A 17,156-nucleotide genomic window follows, 5' to 3' on the forward strand; every position below is an offset into this window, starting at 1 on the left:
AAAGAAGTCTTCAGCGCTGTCCATTTTCAGCCCTTTTGATTCCACTTAAAAATAACCCATCAGTATTGACCACCAGATAGTAAGAGGCTTTCAGCCCCTATCTTTGGTATACCATATTCTTCTTTATCAACTATAGGAGTGTCCTTTAGCCTTGCGTGCATCCACTTTTGATCTACCATGAGTACCAGTACTTCTTGCCGTACCTTACTAGAACAGCAGCAAAGAATCCGTAGCACCTTATAGACTAACAGACGTTTTGGAGCATGAGCTTTCGTGGGTGAATACCCACTTCGTCAGATGCATGTGAATGCATGTGACATGCATCTGAATGAAGTGGGTATTCACCCACGAAAGCTCATGCTCCAAAACGTCTGTTAGTCTATAAGGTGCCACAGGATTCTTTGCTGCTTTTACAGATCCAGACTAACACGGCTACCCCTCTGATACTTACTAGAACAGCTATCGGTTTCCTCTGGTTCCTGGATCCTGCTCTTGAAGATAGGTTAGAACAAGGAATATTTCACCCTACATATGGAACGCTCTGTCTGGTTGGTTGGTTGAACTTGTGAAGCCATAATGTCTTGATATTTGTCTGGCTAATGTGATAACTCTTAATTCTGCATCTGATCAATCCTAAAACATCATGGAATGTTCTAGACATCAGTAAATGGTACCTTATTGATTTCTGGGGAAATCAAAACACCAAATGAGGGAAAGTAAGGAACACTAGCACCTTTTCTCTGTTTAGTAAAGCCAGAGCTTCAAGCTCCTCTGCAATTGTCTGTAGATCAAAGAACTGGTTGATGGAACTCATTAATGCCTTCCAATATCTCACCTCTGCCCGTTCTCCCAAGAGCTGAATATATTGCTATCCTGAATCTCTTAATGAGAGAGGGAGAGGGGGGGAGAGAGAGAGAGAGGGAGGGAGGGAGGAGGGGGATCGCGAGATCGCGACGGTATAGGAGATACGTAATCCCTAGTGGGGCAGGAGATTTGGGGACCTGGGGAAGGGGCAGTGGTGCTGCACCTCCAACTGCTGGTATGGGTATGGAGTATGGGGGCATCTTGGGGAGGGAATAGGGGGGCACATAACACAGGGTGAAGGGAGAATGAGAGGGCCCTAGTATGTGGTAGAGGGGAGAATGGGGGACACAGTAGCCCCCAGGCATGAGGGAGAGAACATTGGAGTTGCAGGGACTCCTGCGATAGAGGGAAAAGGGAGGGTGGCACTCCAGGGAGGATGAACAGATGCAAGGAGCCCTGCTGTGTGGAATAAAAAAGTTAAGTGTCAGAGTTCTCCCTAGTAGATATTTCATAAAAGCAGGAAATAAGCTAGCTCTTCAATAGGAATTGGAGACTATTTAGACATGTTTTCGTGGTACACTTAAATTTTTTTTAAAGGCGAGTTTTGGAGAAGCTTCTATAACGACACTAATTAAACTTTCTAATGTTGCTTTAACACAAACCATGCTAGAACGTGATTTGTTTCAGATCAAGGTTAAAATGAAAACTAAATTGATCAAGTTCTTGATACAATAAGGATGTCTGAACTCTAGATACTAGTGTTCTACCCCCCCCCAATAGTTCAAACATATAATACATTTTACTTCTGTAATACACTGTAGTGACAAAAGCAGTATAAATGTGTGGATACAAGGCCAGTCATATGGCAGCTAGGTGTCCACTGTGCAATCCTCCTAAACAAAAGTGTGCCTTGGTGATATTTACATGCAAAATTTTTTTGCTTTTCAGTGCGAGGATGTCGTCCTGGCAAGATCGTGCAGATGACAGAAGCAGAAGTTCGAGGATTGTGCATAAAATCACGAGAAATCTTTCTTAGCCAGCCTATTCTCCTGGAACTGGAGGCACCACTGAAAATCTGTGGTATGTAAATACGTGTCTATCTTGTCTTGTATCTCTAGTGTATACTTCAAAATTGGCATTTTGTTGGGAAAGGTGGAAACATAATAAATTGAAGATGGTTTTTTGGTGGTTTTGCATCTTTGTCTGAGTGACATGCTGAATGGCTTTGAGTAACCTGGGTTTCAAAAAGGGCCTTCTTCACTAGCTAGATAAGAAATTACGTTGATTTAATACTGAAGAGCTGATTGACAGTTGGCAGAGCATTTACTCTGAAAGACTGTCAGCATTTAGGGTGTAGTGTGATTAAATTTAGCCTTCTGTAGTGCAAATTGTGTGGCTCCACACCTAGAGGAGGAGAACCACTAGACTGGGGTGTTGATCTAATTCCAAGTGTGACGGGTCTCCGCTTCAATGCCAAAAAGTGCGCGTCCCTCCACGTCGACGGGAGCAAAAGAGACTTGGTGCTGGCGACGGAGTTCCAGATCCAGGGCAAGCCCATCGTTCCCCTGGCCGAAGGGCAGGCGTACCAACACCTTGGCACGCCGACGGGCGTCCGCGTCCGGCAGACCCCCGAGGACACCATCGGGAGATCCTGCAGGACGCTGCCAAGATCGCGCATCCTGCTGGCCCTCATGGCAGAAGATAACGCCTTCAAAACACCTTCCTGATCCCCCGCATCGCCTTCGTCCTGAGAGGTTCCGCCGTGGCAAAGGTTGCCCCCTCAAACAAGGCAGACAACATCGGCTAGCTGGTAAAAAGTGGCTGTCGCCTGCCGTCAGAGAGCCAGCACGAGCTCATATATATTGCTCACAGACACGGTGGGCAACGTGCCCCCGCATGGGAGACCTCCTGTGAATCGCGTCATCACGCTGCCTTCCGCCTCTGAACGTGCCGTACACCCAGTTAAGAGCCGTCGCGGCGACCGCCCTGCACGCTACCACGAGCACCGAATCGGCAGGCCTCCTTCGGCAGGTGTAGCCACCTTCCTGAGCGGCTCCCGGACAGGCGAATTCGGCCGCAGACAGGTGGGACAAAACGCCTCGCTGTGGTCCTGCGCCCGCCACGCGCCGACTGGGAAGCGACTGGGCTGCCGCTGGGTAATGAAGCGAGGGAGCGACAGGAGCTGGAGTTCTGTGCCGCAGATGGATGGAGGGGCAGCATCAACCGTCACCCCGGAGCAGAGGCGTGCTGGAGAAGTCCCTGAAGGCGCCGTCCACTGCTCTACGTGGCCACACTGAGGAAAAACCTGACCAGGGCAAGGCCGTTGAGGTGCCAGCAAGTGGGACTCCAGCAACCACTTCCTCCCCGCGGCAAGCTTCATCCGCTTCGTGACCTGGCGGTTCGTACTCCGCGCCCGGCTGAACTGCGTCCCGCTCAATGGAGCATCCGTCACGGGACGCAGGAACAGCGCTGCAGGAAGTGCGGGTACACCCGGAGACCTGCCCTGTCTGTGCAGCTGAAAGCCTCACGCCAGAGCCTGGCAGCTGCGCCAAACAATGCCGTCCAGGACGCCTAGTGAGCCATCGCCTGCCACACCTCGGTGTCTGCATTGCAGTGCCAGGACCGCTCAGCGATGCCTCGGCACCGAAGACCGCTGCCAGCCCGGCATAGGTCGCCCGACATAGTCGTCACGGCCGAGCGAAGCGAAAAAGATCATCCTCGTCGACGTGACGATCCCGTTCGAGAACAGGACCCCGTCGTTCCGCGAAGCCCCGAGCCTAAACTCGAACAATATACACCCCCTTGCACTGACACCCTTGTGGGAAAGGGCTACCGCAGGTTTACCGACGCCAATGATATCGGGGCGCTAGCGCCTGGGAACCCCTGGACGAACTAGTGCTTAGGCTGCGGGGTGGGGCCGTTCGTCTATGCGCGACTCCCATGAGACGCCTATGATGGTCTCGACACTAGCCAGTGGTTAGAGCATTTTTATCATTGAACACATCACGCCCCGCCGAATACAGGCGTGAGCCGATGTGACTCACGCACGCCACGGGGGGAGGGGGAAACCCTTACAACCCCCTTACTAGACTATATCCCTGAGGGTCCTGAACCTACCGATCTGGATTCCACCACGTGAGGGTCACCCCGTCCCCATTACCCGGCCCGCTTACCCTAATCATGGCTATGTGTAACCCATTATATGAGCAATGTACCCTCACTGCTCCTCTACTATATTTTGACTCCACCCACCGTATACCCCACATTGGGGACATCACAGACTGTATGTACTATATGCTAACCCATAACCAAATACCAGCGTCCCCCCATACTCTGTTTGTTGCCCCCAATGACTAATGACTGACACATCGAACTCTTTGTATTATCTTTATTTAAATATTTTCTAATAAACTTTTAATTCTGTAAGTGGTGAGTCACATTAAAACATAGCATAAACACTTACATCATAATAGAACACGTTCATTTCAAAATGTATGAAAAATGCAAAGTCTTTAACCAACATACATTGCTTCATTTAATTCAGTTGTATTCTCAGAATGGATTCCCATTCACTTAAAGCAATTTAAACAAAATTTTAAAATTCAGTGTCTTATGTAATTACATCGGATGTGTATTTTTAAACCATTTTGATTTCATTCTACATAATGAACTCTTCAAGCTTTGTAGAAGACTTTGGCAGGTCCTTTCAGATAAATATGGGTAAACCTAAAATCCACGTAATTCCCATTAAGCTCTTTATAAGGTTAATGCTGGATATTTGCAGTAATTGGTGTACAAGCACAATATAGTTCCCAGTGTTGGTTAGTAAACACACCCCAGTTTGTTTGTCAGGCTTTTGCATATGGAGGAAGTGTTGCATGTAATCAACAGTACTATGAGGCTGCCTTTTAAAATCCTGAATTTCTTGAATTAGGTATTCAATAATGAAGTGTTTTCATTCAAACTTGCTCATATGTGTGGGCCCAAAGACTTTCATGGGCCATCCCAGACCTTAGACTAGACCAGTCATGCAGGAATCAACAACTTTCCGAACTTGTGCTATATGATCACAGGGATTTTTCTAATTACCAATGTCCTAATATTAATGGCAAACTCATCTTAAATTACTATTTTTTTTAAAGCATTGCCTATTATACATTATCTTAAAACTGAAGACTCATCTAGTTTTGTTGTTAACCCTTTGTACTTCACTTGGTATGAACAATAAACCGAGTGTAAAAAGCTAAAGTGAAACTAATGCAATGATGTAAGGGGATATTTTAATCCAAACTGAAACAGAAGACTCATTATACTAGGCAAAACTGCAGCTATACCCCTTTAGGCTAAATTTTGGATTCAACTTATCTGAAGGTGTTCTTTGTGCGGAAAATGATGGGGCAACAAATATGAAGCTAAACTTAAGTAGCGATAACTTGCAGGAGAACATGATATAGGCCAGGGGTGGGCAAACTTTTTGGCCTGAGGGCCACATTGGGGTGGGGAACTTGCTTGCAGGGCCATGAATGTAGGGCTGGTGCAGGGGGTTGGGGTGCGGGAGGGAGTGTGGAGGATGGGGGGTGGGGGTGTGCAGGAAGGGGCTCAAGGCAAGGGGTTGGGGCAGAGGAGGGGTGTGGGGTGTATCGGGGGGCTCAGGGAAGGGGGTCAAGGTGCAGCAGGGAGTTGGGTTGCAGGCAGGGGGCTCAGGGCAGGGAGTTGGGGTGCAGGAGGGGTTCGGGGTGCAGGCTCCAGCCTAGCACCACTTACCTGGAGTGGCTCCGGGGTGGCAGCGATGTGCAGCCACCTGGCCCTGCACTACTGCAGGAAATGGTTGGCACTATGTCCCTGTGGCCCCTGGGGGAGGGCGCGCAGAGGGCTTTGCGCTCCTGTGGATACCTCCCCTGAAACTCCCGTTGATGCCGGTTCCCCATTCCTGGCCAGTGGGAGCTTCAGGGGAGGTACCCAGAGGCAAGGGCAGCATGCAGAGCTCTTTCTCGCCCCCCGCCCCCCTTTCCCCAGGCCACAGGGAGGTGGTGCTGACCGCTTCTGGGAGCAGTGTGGGGCCTGCAGCACCATGGGAGTGGCAATCCCGTGCACTGGATTCAAAGCCGTGAGGGGCCTGATCCGGCCCACGAGCCATACTTTGCTCACCTCTGATATAGGCATTAGGATGTTTCTGATGTTTAGGGAGCTTGAGTCCTATGTATGGTGACTAAGAGAAGCTCTTGTCGAGGTAGAAATAATTTTTTTAACTAGTCTTAAAATAAAACAATATGCAGCTACACTAATCATCTGGCTTACTAATTACATTAACTCATATGTTTGGGATTTTTGTGGGTTACATAAGCCAATACCTTTCATATAACATTTTCAGTTTATGCCAATTTTCTCTTTAAAAACAATGTAATTCTTGTTCTGGCAGGCTTCAGATCTGACTTGCAGTTTAGCTCAAACTTGTATCTATCGGGCATCTTGAACAAATTACTAAATGTGGAGTCGTGGCCTGCTTACAAAATGGCTTCTGCAAAATCTTGTCCAGTTATCCTCTTTCAATACTTGACTGTGGATCTAAGTGCAAATAAAATAGAATGAAACTTTACCCAAATATTTTATTGATTATCCATGTACAGTAATTAGTTGGTGCCTGACAATGAGGTTCCATATACTTACATTGTTAAATTAGGCTTATTGGAAGTAGAGATGTATGTAGAGAGAATATGTATGCCCATTCAACTAACATTACTCTGCCCTAAATGAGGTCTTAAGGAGAGCTCTCTGCTTCAGTTTGTGGCCTACAAACGTTGTCAGTTTACCATTGTCATCTTTGCAGCATCTGTGATCTTTGTCCGATGCAAGTTCTAGTTCATTGTGCATACAGGTATTTGCCTACAAGGTACCAGGCTGTAAAGGAAAACTTAAACAAGCAAAATCCCTTTATTCTTCTTTGACTGTTATCTAGTATATCTAAGGTGAGACTCACTGCATCAGTATGCACTGTAGGAATTTGCTTACATGGGCTTAGCTATCTTTCTCTTCAGAAGAATCAGTAACTTCACTAGATTGAAAGTCAAATAATGCAGTTTGTCTAGTATTATGACAGATCCAGGATAGCAAGTGTCCTCAAACACCAAATTGGCTTCTGGGCCCCTTTTATAGAAGCTACATATCTTTCTCTGGAATAAACAGCAGAACTGTTTAACCTAGTGAATTGTGTACAGCAATAGCTTTAACTCCATACACTAGTGGTTTTTAACTAGTGGTCCATGGACTCCTTGGGGTCCACAGACTAAGATTTCCAAAGGGGTCCTCACCTCCATTTGAATTTTTTTAGGGGTCTGGAAATGAAAAAGGTTTGAAAACCACTGCCATACACCAAGCTAATAAACTTATATGTTTTTACTTCCCCAGTGGACCAGGGGCATGGCATGAAATAAAAAATATATATGACTATATCTCTTTTAGTGTCTCTTGAACATTTTAAGAGGAATAGCCAGACTGGATCCCATCTGAGGTCCCTCTATCCTGTCTGACAGTGACCCGTACCAGATTCTTCAGAGATCTTTGTGAAAGGCAGATGTGGGATAATCTGCCTCCTGTGTTAAGTTTCATCCTGATCTGTTGTTGGTAAAGATTGGCTTGAACCCTGAAGCATAAGGTTTAATATCCCTTTTAAAAAAATTGTCCTGGAATTATTATGATTCCTCTTCTATGTCCATGTTCAGAATGAATTTTGTTATGTGCACCGTTATGCAGGTGATGTGTGGCGGGGATGGGGCAGAGGGATGGGCTGAGGGCTGTGGACTGAGGCAGGGAGTTGGGGTACAGGAGGGGATATGGGCTCGGGGAAGGAGTTTGGGTGTGGGAGGGGGCTCAGGTCTGGGACAGGGCATTAAGCTGCGGGCTCGGAGGTGGGGATGAAGGATCTGGGATGCAGGCTGCTCTAGGCTGTGACAGGAAGAGAAGACTCTCCCTAGCGCTCTCTTGCTGCAGCAGCCCAGGGCTTCAGGAGAGGTGCCTCTCCTCGCTGCGCACTTGCGTGGCCCTTGTTAGTCTGCCGCGTGGCCACACAGCTTAGAGGGAACGTTGTTCTGGGATACTCTTGATATCCATTGTGATGTCCCATACCTATCTAATCATGTTGTGGATCACTCCATAAAATATTAAATTATCTGTCTTTTACACTAGCCACTTTTTTTTCTGTGGCCATTTACACTAGCCACATTTTTTCTGTGGCCATCTACAAGTGAGTGTGGTTCTAAAATCCTGTTAGTTTCTGCACATTTTGAACTTGAAACAGAGAAGCCAAAAAGACGTGGACCTAAGTGTGTAGAGTATGGAGAGGAGCTTGGGTTTGCTTGTTCAAAAAGCCTCTGGCAACTGAGATGGAGACTGGCTTACAATTAACAAGAAGCATCTTTGCTTGACCACTGTAAGCACTTCACCATTTTGCCAGCAGTCGACCTAGATCACAATGAAGTGTCCCACAAATCAGTCAAAACCTAAATGGGTCAAGTTGTATAAACTTACTACTGACTGATTTAAAGAATATATGCTTATGCGATGAATGCTGCAAATAGCAAGGGTACATAGCTATTTTAACAGTAGGTCTCAAACTGCTTTACAATGGAAGTATCACATCCCCATTTGCAGATGGGGAAACGAGGCATAGCAAGATGAAGTGACTTGCCCAAGGTCACCCAATAGATGAGTGGCAGAGCCAGGAATAGAACCCCTTGCCAGCGATCTGTTCTGTAAGCTACTCTGCCTGTACACACGTAATTGTAAAGAATTCTTTAGTGTTTAGTTTTCTATTCTTCCATCACACCCACCTAAACGGTTATAGTTAGCCAGCCTCTGGGTGATATGGTATTCTGTGCCAACTAGTTATGACAGAACTGTTGCACCATGCAGCCTGCCTATTTTTTTTTTTTTTTTTTGGGAAGTGGCCCATTGTGGAATATATGGTAGGTGATAGGTGAATCTGGCTGAATAATTTGTCAGAATAATACTCATTGTATCAGTTTTTAATAACTACTTTCAAGCTTGCTAGATATCTTTTATATAGGATATGATTTTCAAGAGTTCTGTACTGTGTGGTATAGCAAATTGCACGCGCACAAAAAAATCACATGAAAGAAGGCACTTAGCCAAGTTACCTGGTCCAGTGACATTGTATAGTAGCTGTAATATTGCCGGGTCAACAGTTGACTTTTTAGCGTATAAAACAAACTTAGAATAGCTTAATGCATCACCTGCCTCTACTGATTTTTCCAGTTTCTTTAGTGATTGGTTCTGGAAGGAGAGTGGAGTGTGGTGGTAAACCTACAAGTTGCTTTGCTTTTTAAAAATAGTTGGATTTGCTACCTTCTATGTATTAGTTGCATAGAGTCAGCTTTCTTCTGAATTTACATTTAAATTTGTACAAATAAACTGGAATTTCCCATCTTTTCCAGGGGCTACTTAGTTAAATGGAAAGGAAGATTATGTACCCTTCAGAATGTTTCTGGAACTGAAACTGTAATTCTCTGCAAATCTTGTGGTCAATTTCCATAGATTGAGTGCTTCAATTTTAGCTTTCTTTATCCTTTCTCAACAGACCATATGAAAGATCTTTCCAGAATATCAGTCTAACTGCCTCTCAAATTCTTACTGACCCTCTAAAATGAGTACTAATTCAATGTCTTGGTTTCAGTAAGGTATTTGATATTGTACTAATATTTATTTCTTTAAATGTACCTTATTCAGGTGACATTCATGGGCAATATACAGATTTACTTCGATTGTTTGAGTACGGAGGATTCCCACCAGAAGCCAACTATCTTTTCCTGGGAGATTACGTAGACAGAGGCAAGCAGTCTCTGGAAACCATCTGCCTATTACTGGCATACAAAATCAAGTATCCAGAAAACTTCTTTCTCCTAAGAGGAAACCATGAGTGTGCTAGCATTAATCGTATCTATGGATTCTATGATGAATGTAAGCAAAACCTTCTAGTTCTCAAAAGTTGCTTCTATTTAACAATATGTTGTAGGACTAGAAAGTAGATTTTTAACCAAATAATGACTGTTCATTGCAAGAATTTATCAAAGCATAAATTATTTTGAAACACAACTTATGTCTCTTAATACTTGGTTTTACATATGTGGTCTTTACTTGAAGTAAATTTACTCTGAAATGCTTTTAACAGGTGATTTTTACAGGTTTTATGAAACTTGAATTATTCAACTTTTAGACTTTGGGCAGGGTATAATGCACATTGTAGGTTGGCTATATAATTCCTTTTCTGATAGACTACTCTGTTCCTGCAGGCAAACGGCGATTTAATATTAAACTTTGGAAGACATTCACAGACTGCTTTAACTGTCTGCCTATTGCAGCCATTGTGGATGAGAAGATCTTCTGCTGTCATGGAGGTAAGATAATTACTTCAATCTGACAGTGAATGTAGTTATATTTTTCTTATCCATTGCATTATTAGTGTCAATCTCTGGCCCAGGATCAGACTAAAACACTGTTCCATGTTGCATACAATAGCAATTAAATTACCATTGAGAGTAACTTTAATGGCACCATTAAGATAACTGTATCTTATTCCTGTTCATCTCCTCATCCTCACTCTGTGTTCTCCCTTATTGTTGTGCTCAGGAACAGGATCTTTGCATTTATCTTCCAGTATGCCTAGGTCATTGTGCTACATGATAACAGAAAATGCAAAACCAAAAATTGCACTTTTCTCCTTCAGAATCAGACTGAAGTTTAATGTGAAGTTAGCTTTAAAGAATTGACTTGCATACACATGCTGATTCCCCCCCCCCCCCCCCAAATTGCATAATAAATTGCCCAATTGTGGGATAAACTTGTCAAACACAGAGGCAAACAAGTTCATAAATTGTTTCTGTCCTGTGTCCAATCATTTGGACCACTGTATTTTCCTCACCTATGTGTACAATCAGTGGCTTACAAGGCTTTTTCTCCCTGCCTGTATGCATTCCCTCCACAGCTGGCTTCTTAGCTTTCTTCGCTTTTTCTCACTGGAGCCTTGGCAGAATGTAACCTATTTGCCTCCTTGTAGAGTGATCTGCTAGCCAAGTGGGCAGAGCCACGCCTGTAGTGTTGTGTCCAAACTGCTCCAGCTATGGGCTTCATGGTGCTGCAGGTATGATGCCTTCTCTACCTCCTTCGAGACTGACCGGAGCAGGCCCAGGCTCTAAATTTCCTTCTGTTTTCCTGGTGAACAGGAGGGCTTCTGACAGCAAGGCAATGGTAACAAAGTGGAGTGGCTCAGTTTTGCCTCAAGATTCAGGTGATGAGTGCAGCCCCTGTTTCGACCAACAATTGGAGGCTGCCTAAATTGGAGCTTAGACTTCCATTTTCCCAATACAGTGTGGGGGAGGTAGCATGCCTTTTTCAAGAGCTGCTGAGCAGTTGTCCAGTCCTGTTTCTTGAGCACTTCCCCTCTCCTTCTTTGGTGAATTGCATCTCAAAAGAGCTATCACTCTACCCCCACCTGGCTTAATGCCTCTGCTTGTTTCAAGTGATTATGATATGAGAACTAGATCTCCACTCCCCTCCCCCTTCGCATATGTGAAGGAGATCAAATGAAAGAGATGCATGTGTTCCTTGAGGGGTCCAGTATTCATTATTTCAGTGCTAAGTTGTGTAGGTTGTCAGTAGCAGTGCACAGGGACTGTCTTGTGATGCTGATTGTTAGCAATGAGGTGGGATATGAGAGCAGTCTGTATGAGTAGTGATGAAGGATTTATAAAATGTAATGAGCTGTTTGTTTCTAGGGTATGGGTTCAGTGTTTGGGTGTAGAACAGGTATAGGTAGTTCCTGTGCAGTACTGCTTGCCTGAAAACAAGCTTTGCCTTAGCAAAGAGAAGGTTTTACTCTGTCCTACAGATGTCATGTGCCTATTCAGTGTGTGATGAGCACTATCTGCAAAGGCATAGTGTGAGTATGTGTTCCTTTATCAACCACAGGTGTTCAGCTTCTGCCAGCCCAGAGTAGAGTCTGCTAATGCCTTGCATAACTTTCAATTAAAGCCCATTTCCTTTTTAGCTCATGAGGAATCCAGTGCTTTAGTAGAGTGGCTGAGTCTTGCTAGCATAAGACAATTCATCAGCTTTATATGCTGAAATACTGGGCTCTCTCCTGAGTTGGAAAGCCCTTGCACACTGCTACTTAGCATTGGTCCAGGTTGTTAAATGAGTAGAAGCAGATTTTACTACCTATAATACAGGCTTTTTCAGTGAAATACTCAAGTTCTCTCAGAATTTTTTATTTTGATCCTGAGAATTGTTAGCTTTTAAAAAAGCTACTTTCTGGGATTATCTAATTTAATTTTTCATAAGTGTGTATGCCAACAGTGAATCGAAAGGAAAGAGTAGAAGCAAGCCTGTAGAGGGAGTGCATCTGTGCAGCGATAAATTTGGAAGCTGGTTACTTATCACTCTCTCGCAAGTTTGAACAGCAGAAAGAAAACCATTGGTTCAGATTGAATGCATTGTCAAGGAATCTTGATTTACAGGTATGGAATCTCTTCCAAGTAGTTTAGGTATAATACTTAAGTTTCTTAAAAACACATATAATTGAAGGTTTTTCCTAATCCCTTTTTAGCAGAAATATTTCCCAAATCATGACACTGATAGCAGTTAAACTCAGGTAATAGGCACTAACCAGTGAGGTGGCGTAGGAGTGTATGGCTTGTGCAGACCCTCTTACTGCTGACCATAGACTAAAAAAAACCAAAAAACTTGAAGTTCTGCATGCATCCTACTTGGGAACAGAGACCCATGAGAGAACCCCAGAAAACAGATACAAGGTGTAAACAAGTTTTCCTTATAAACATAATAGGGGATTTAAAAACATGTATGTTTTTTATTTTTAAAAAGTAAGACAACCTCAAATTCTGTGTACCATTTAGAGAATATTCTAACTTTAAAAACAAGTACCCTTTAAGACTTGTAATGCTTCCAGATAGAGGCAAAAGTATTAGCACTATTAAAGCTGATTGGCAGATATGAAAAGCTTAGCAGAATGTCCTGAATACTCCAAAATAACAAACAGCCCAGGGTGGCACTTAACACATTTGAGTGGTAAACCTTGCCCTCTCCTCCTCCCCATGCCCTCCAAACTGCTTTTCAGGTCCCTGAGTTATGGATTGTCAGCATCTACTCATGAAGTCTGAGTCTGTGTACACTGTACTGGTAATAAAACAAACCTGCTGGAGTTCAGAGCCAGCTTATAGGAGTAAGGTAGGTGCCTTTTTTACTATATTGCGTATTTTTGCATAGTTTATTTTTAAAACTTTGCCCTCTGGGATATACAATGAAAACTTTGCAAAATCGCATAACATAGTAAACAAAAGGCACCTCGCTTATCCAGTTAGGCAGCGTGCTGAAATCCTGATTTCACATCGATGTTCCTTTCCTGCTTACATTTCTGCAGTTCTCTTCTTTGCGCACACACCCTATCCGATTATATAAACCAAATCTTCCCTCGGCTGCAGTCTCTCCAATATGTTGTTGCTGAAATTATTTTCTATCACTGACTCAGATGTTCCCCTCTTTGAATCCCTTCACTGGCTTTTTGACTGCACATCAAATTGAAGTTTCTCATCCTTGCCTTTAGGGCCTTCAGCAGCTCTGTACTCACGTCTTCATTTTACCCTGTCTTTTTCGGTTAAATTTAGCCTACCTCTGAACCATCTCCAGTTTCCTCCTTTTACTCTTCTCTTTGGATCCTCTTCCATGCTGCTCCATGCTTACCTGTTCTCATGTGTGAACGGACTTTGCTACTTCAGAGCCTTCCTTAAAGCCACTGTTTCAGGAGCCCTTTCAGTGATAAACTGCTGTTAACCTTCTGTACTGTTAATCTCATATTGTCACCGTGTCTATTGTCAGAATAGTTTGTCTGCCTGAATTAGGTTTTAATCTCTTGGGGGAGGAGGCAAGATCTTTCTGTGCAACACAAAGCATAGAAATGGTGTTTCAGTGGGAATTCTGTGATTGGTGTGACACCACTAGCATAATGTTGGAGCTTCCTGTGAGGGGATGCAGCAATATACAAATAGCAAAAGATTTGAGAATACCTGAGGAGAGCCATGGGTTAAATTCCAAATTTGTAGAGTATCCCTTTTGCCCTCTTTATCACGATTCTATATGGGATGCACTTTTTCCTAGAGTAAAAATCTGAGACAGCCAGCAGGGCTCTCTTCTTACTGTTTATAATGTTCTTCCCTTTTTGATTCACCAGTGCTTAGATTTGATGAGGACAATAAGGCCCCTTAACTTCCATGTTTTGATCTTGCTTTCGCTTAACCTAAACATGCACCTGTATAATCCTCTTAGTGCATTTAAATTTATAAAAAACACTTGTCTGTATCTCGTTACCAGCGAATGGCTGCATCAGAGGACCAGGCTTGTAATTGTTGCCATGTCACAAGTTGCAGTCTGAAAACTACACTACTACATTAAGAGTTTACCATCTTTATCCATGAGATATTGAGGTGCACAGGTAATCATTGTAGTGGGGGCAGTTTGACAGTAGTTTTTCTAATTTGTATTAAATCCAGATAGTCTGTGGATCTTAACCCTTGACCACTCTCAACTCTGTTCACAGTAGGAGGAGGTGGGATAAGAGGTAATCTCAGCTTCTTGCAAAAGTGATCTTTATTTGCAGATGTTCAGATTGTATTTCAGCATTTAAAACAATTCTTATGCTGCTATACGCTGGTGTCTTGCACAATCTTCAGCCTTGCACCCACTGGACTTACAACACTCTGCTGAATCAGGTAGCACACTTTTATTTTAAAGGCAATTTGTGTTTTGTTGATGGTGTTTTGGGTAGCTTTGGATACCAGTACCATTTTTCCTAGGAGTCTACACTGACTAACCTTTGCACATGACCGTGCCTTGTACCATATCACACAATAATTTTGCTGGATAAGATCTATGAAACAAATCCAGAAGAGATTTTAAATTGATGCAACTTGCATGTCAGTAGGTCAGAAGAGGATTGTGGAAGGAAAGTTAAGTAACTGTCAGAAGGGTGTCAATTAAAGCTGACTAGGCCTATTTTTACATGACTACTTCCTCCTTGAGGTGTAGGTAACAGAAATTTAAACTTGCTTGGACCCAATTTTGAAGGTGGTGTTTGCACCAATTTACATAACTTTCTTTATATTCAGCCAAAGAACCAGTCTGTCTTAAATAATGACTGAAGGTAAAACTGTCTTATTAAATGCTTGGACTATTGAACAAAAATAGTCTTAAAATAGATTGAAAATTAGTATTCATAATAGTAGGCTCTCTTACTGACCTAAAGGGTTGTTCTTGGATAAAACAGCTGCCACCATCTGTCAACTCTGAAATGTCAAGTGAAATCAAAATTTAAGTGACTCTTATAGTGAAAGATTCTTCCTGCCATGTGAACTCTTTAGAACATTGGAGTGAGCAAAATAGACTTTATTTTAATGTTAGAGCTCCTAGGTTCTGTTCTCAGCTTTGTGACTGATTTTTGTAGTTTAGGACAAATCACTTAACTTCTCTGAAAAGCCCTTTAAGGATTGCTTTATCTAAGCCCTTTTCTCCAACTTAAGTCTTGCTGTAGGGCTGTTAGAGTGGAGCAGCCTTGTAGGTACTCTTCTAAATCCCTGCATGCCAAGGAGACTGCTTCCATGCCTGCACAGCTTAGGCTAGTGTGGAGAGGGACAGTGGAATCACAAACTGTGGCTGTAGTGGCACTAAGGGCTTGTACACACTACCACTTATGTCAGTATAACGTATATCACTCAGGGCTGTGAATAAGCCACCCCCACCCCCACGCAGTGTAAGTTACGCTGGCCTAAGCACTGGTATGGACAGCACTATATTGGTGGGAAATGCTCTTCTGCTGACATGATTACTGCCTCTCTCAGAGGTGGTTTTATTATGGGAGAGCTCTCCCATTGGTGTAGGGCATCTTCACCAGACGCACTAGAGCAGTGCTGCTGTAGCTTTTCTAGCTTAGACTAGCCTTCGTATTCTGCATAAGTGGTGTGCTGCAGCTTTGCATCCTGACTATAGTATGGAGTAAGCTCTTTAAGCTAGTTTTCCCAGTGAACTTTGTTTCACCTGTATAAAAACCCCAGTTATTTGTGTTTTATGCAGATGAAATAAAGTTTACCTGTTTGTGTAATGGGTATGAGACCAACTTACTCTGCAGTTGCAGTTCTAAGCATCAAAAGGGAAAACCCACTTAAATTCTCTCCCCCCCGCCCCGCCCTTTGAATGAGAAGGTAGCATACAAATAAGTACTACAGCAGAACCTCAGTTACAAACTGACCGGTCAACCACACATCTCATTTGAACCTCAAGTCAACGTTCAGTTCTAAACTTTTAGAAGAACAGCTAACGTTTTGTTCAGACTTAGACAAATGCTGTTCCTGGGGTGTTTAACTCTGAGGTTTTACTATAGGAAGCCCATTAAATGCTGTTGCAATCCTAATGCACAGACTAGTTGTATTTTAAGTGTTGTCTAGAAACCCGCTGACTTTTTTTCCACTTTATATTACAGTGAAAATAATGCATTCTGTATCACCTTGAGCCTCCAGTTGTCCATTTCCTGGTACCCTTTTAAAAGTAAGAATAGAAGAAGCTTAGTTAATTTTTGTATATATTGACAGGACTGTCACCAGATCTCCAGTCAATGGAGCAGATTCGGAGAATTATGAGACCCACAGATGTTCCTGACACAGGTAAGACATACAGAATTTATTGTACATGTATCTTGCAGTGATGCCAAAGCAAACTTACCAGTGGCATTAGAATATCGGAACCAATTTCTGTTTATGCAGTTGAGAGCCTTGAAACAGTCTAACTGTGCTTCAATTGTAATCTTCAGTACCCTATTCCTGTTCCTACCTAAGATCCTGAGGCTTTCCTTGTGCAAACTATGAATTTCATTGTGCTTTCTGGTAACTAATTGAGTATTTGTTTTGACAGAGCGAGCACCTGAGATCAAGATATTTTTTTCACCTTTTGTTGTTGTCTTGGCAGAATTATGAAGTTTGTATTCCTTGCCTAAGAGAAGAGACTGCAGTGAATTATCCCAAATAAAACAAGACTTTCTAGAAAATCAATAGAATAGCTAAGTGAAATCAGAAAAACTTAACTGAAAATACAGGTTTGGTCTCCCTAGCCTTGGTTAAATAGGCCCCAAACATTTAGTTGTTCAAAATCCATCAAAGAACATAATCTGCGTTTCTAGAGTTCTCTTGGTTTTTCATAGCATCAGAGTTTAAATTAATCTGGGGTTAGCAGTAGTCTTTTTGCTGTGCAGGCTTGTCAGTTTTTTATAACCTCTTCTGCTG

At 43.2% G+C, this 17,156-nt stretch overlaps 1 protein-coding gene across 1 annotated transcript in view; it reads left to right on the forward strand.

The window, feature by feature from the left end:
* The window catches only part of PPP1CB (protein phosphatase 1 catalytic subunit beta), a 54,280-nt gene that overhangs the window by 17,163 nt on the left and 19,961 nt on the right, over positions 1 to 17,156 (forward strand). Inside the window, exons 2-5 of the mRNA XM_032790229.2 lie at positions 1,753 to 1,884; positions 9,547 to 9,777; positions 10,110 to 10,214; positions 16,470 to 16,541. Coding sequence (XP_032646120.1) covers positions 1,753 to 1,884; positions 9,547 to 9,777; positions 10,110 to 10,214; positions 16,470 to 16,541 — 540 coding nt within the window. The remainder of the gene's footprint in view (positions 1 to 1,752; positions 1,885 to 9,546; positions 9,778 to 10,109; positions 10,215 to 16,469; positions 16,542 to 17,156) is intronic.

The sequence above is a fragment of the Chelonoidis abingdonii genome, chromosome 3, assembly GCF_003597395.2.
Source record: "Chelonoidis abingdonii isolate Lonesome George chromosome 3, CheloAbing_2.0, whole genome shotgun sequence".
Taxonomy (NCBI): domain Eukaryota; kingdom Metazoa; phylum Chordata; order Testudines; family Testudinidae; genus Chelonoidis; species Chelonoidis abingdonii.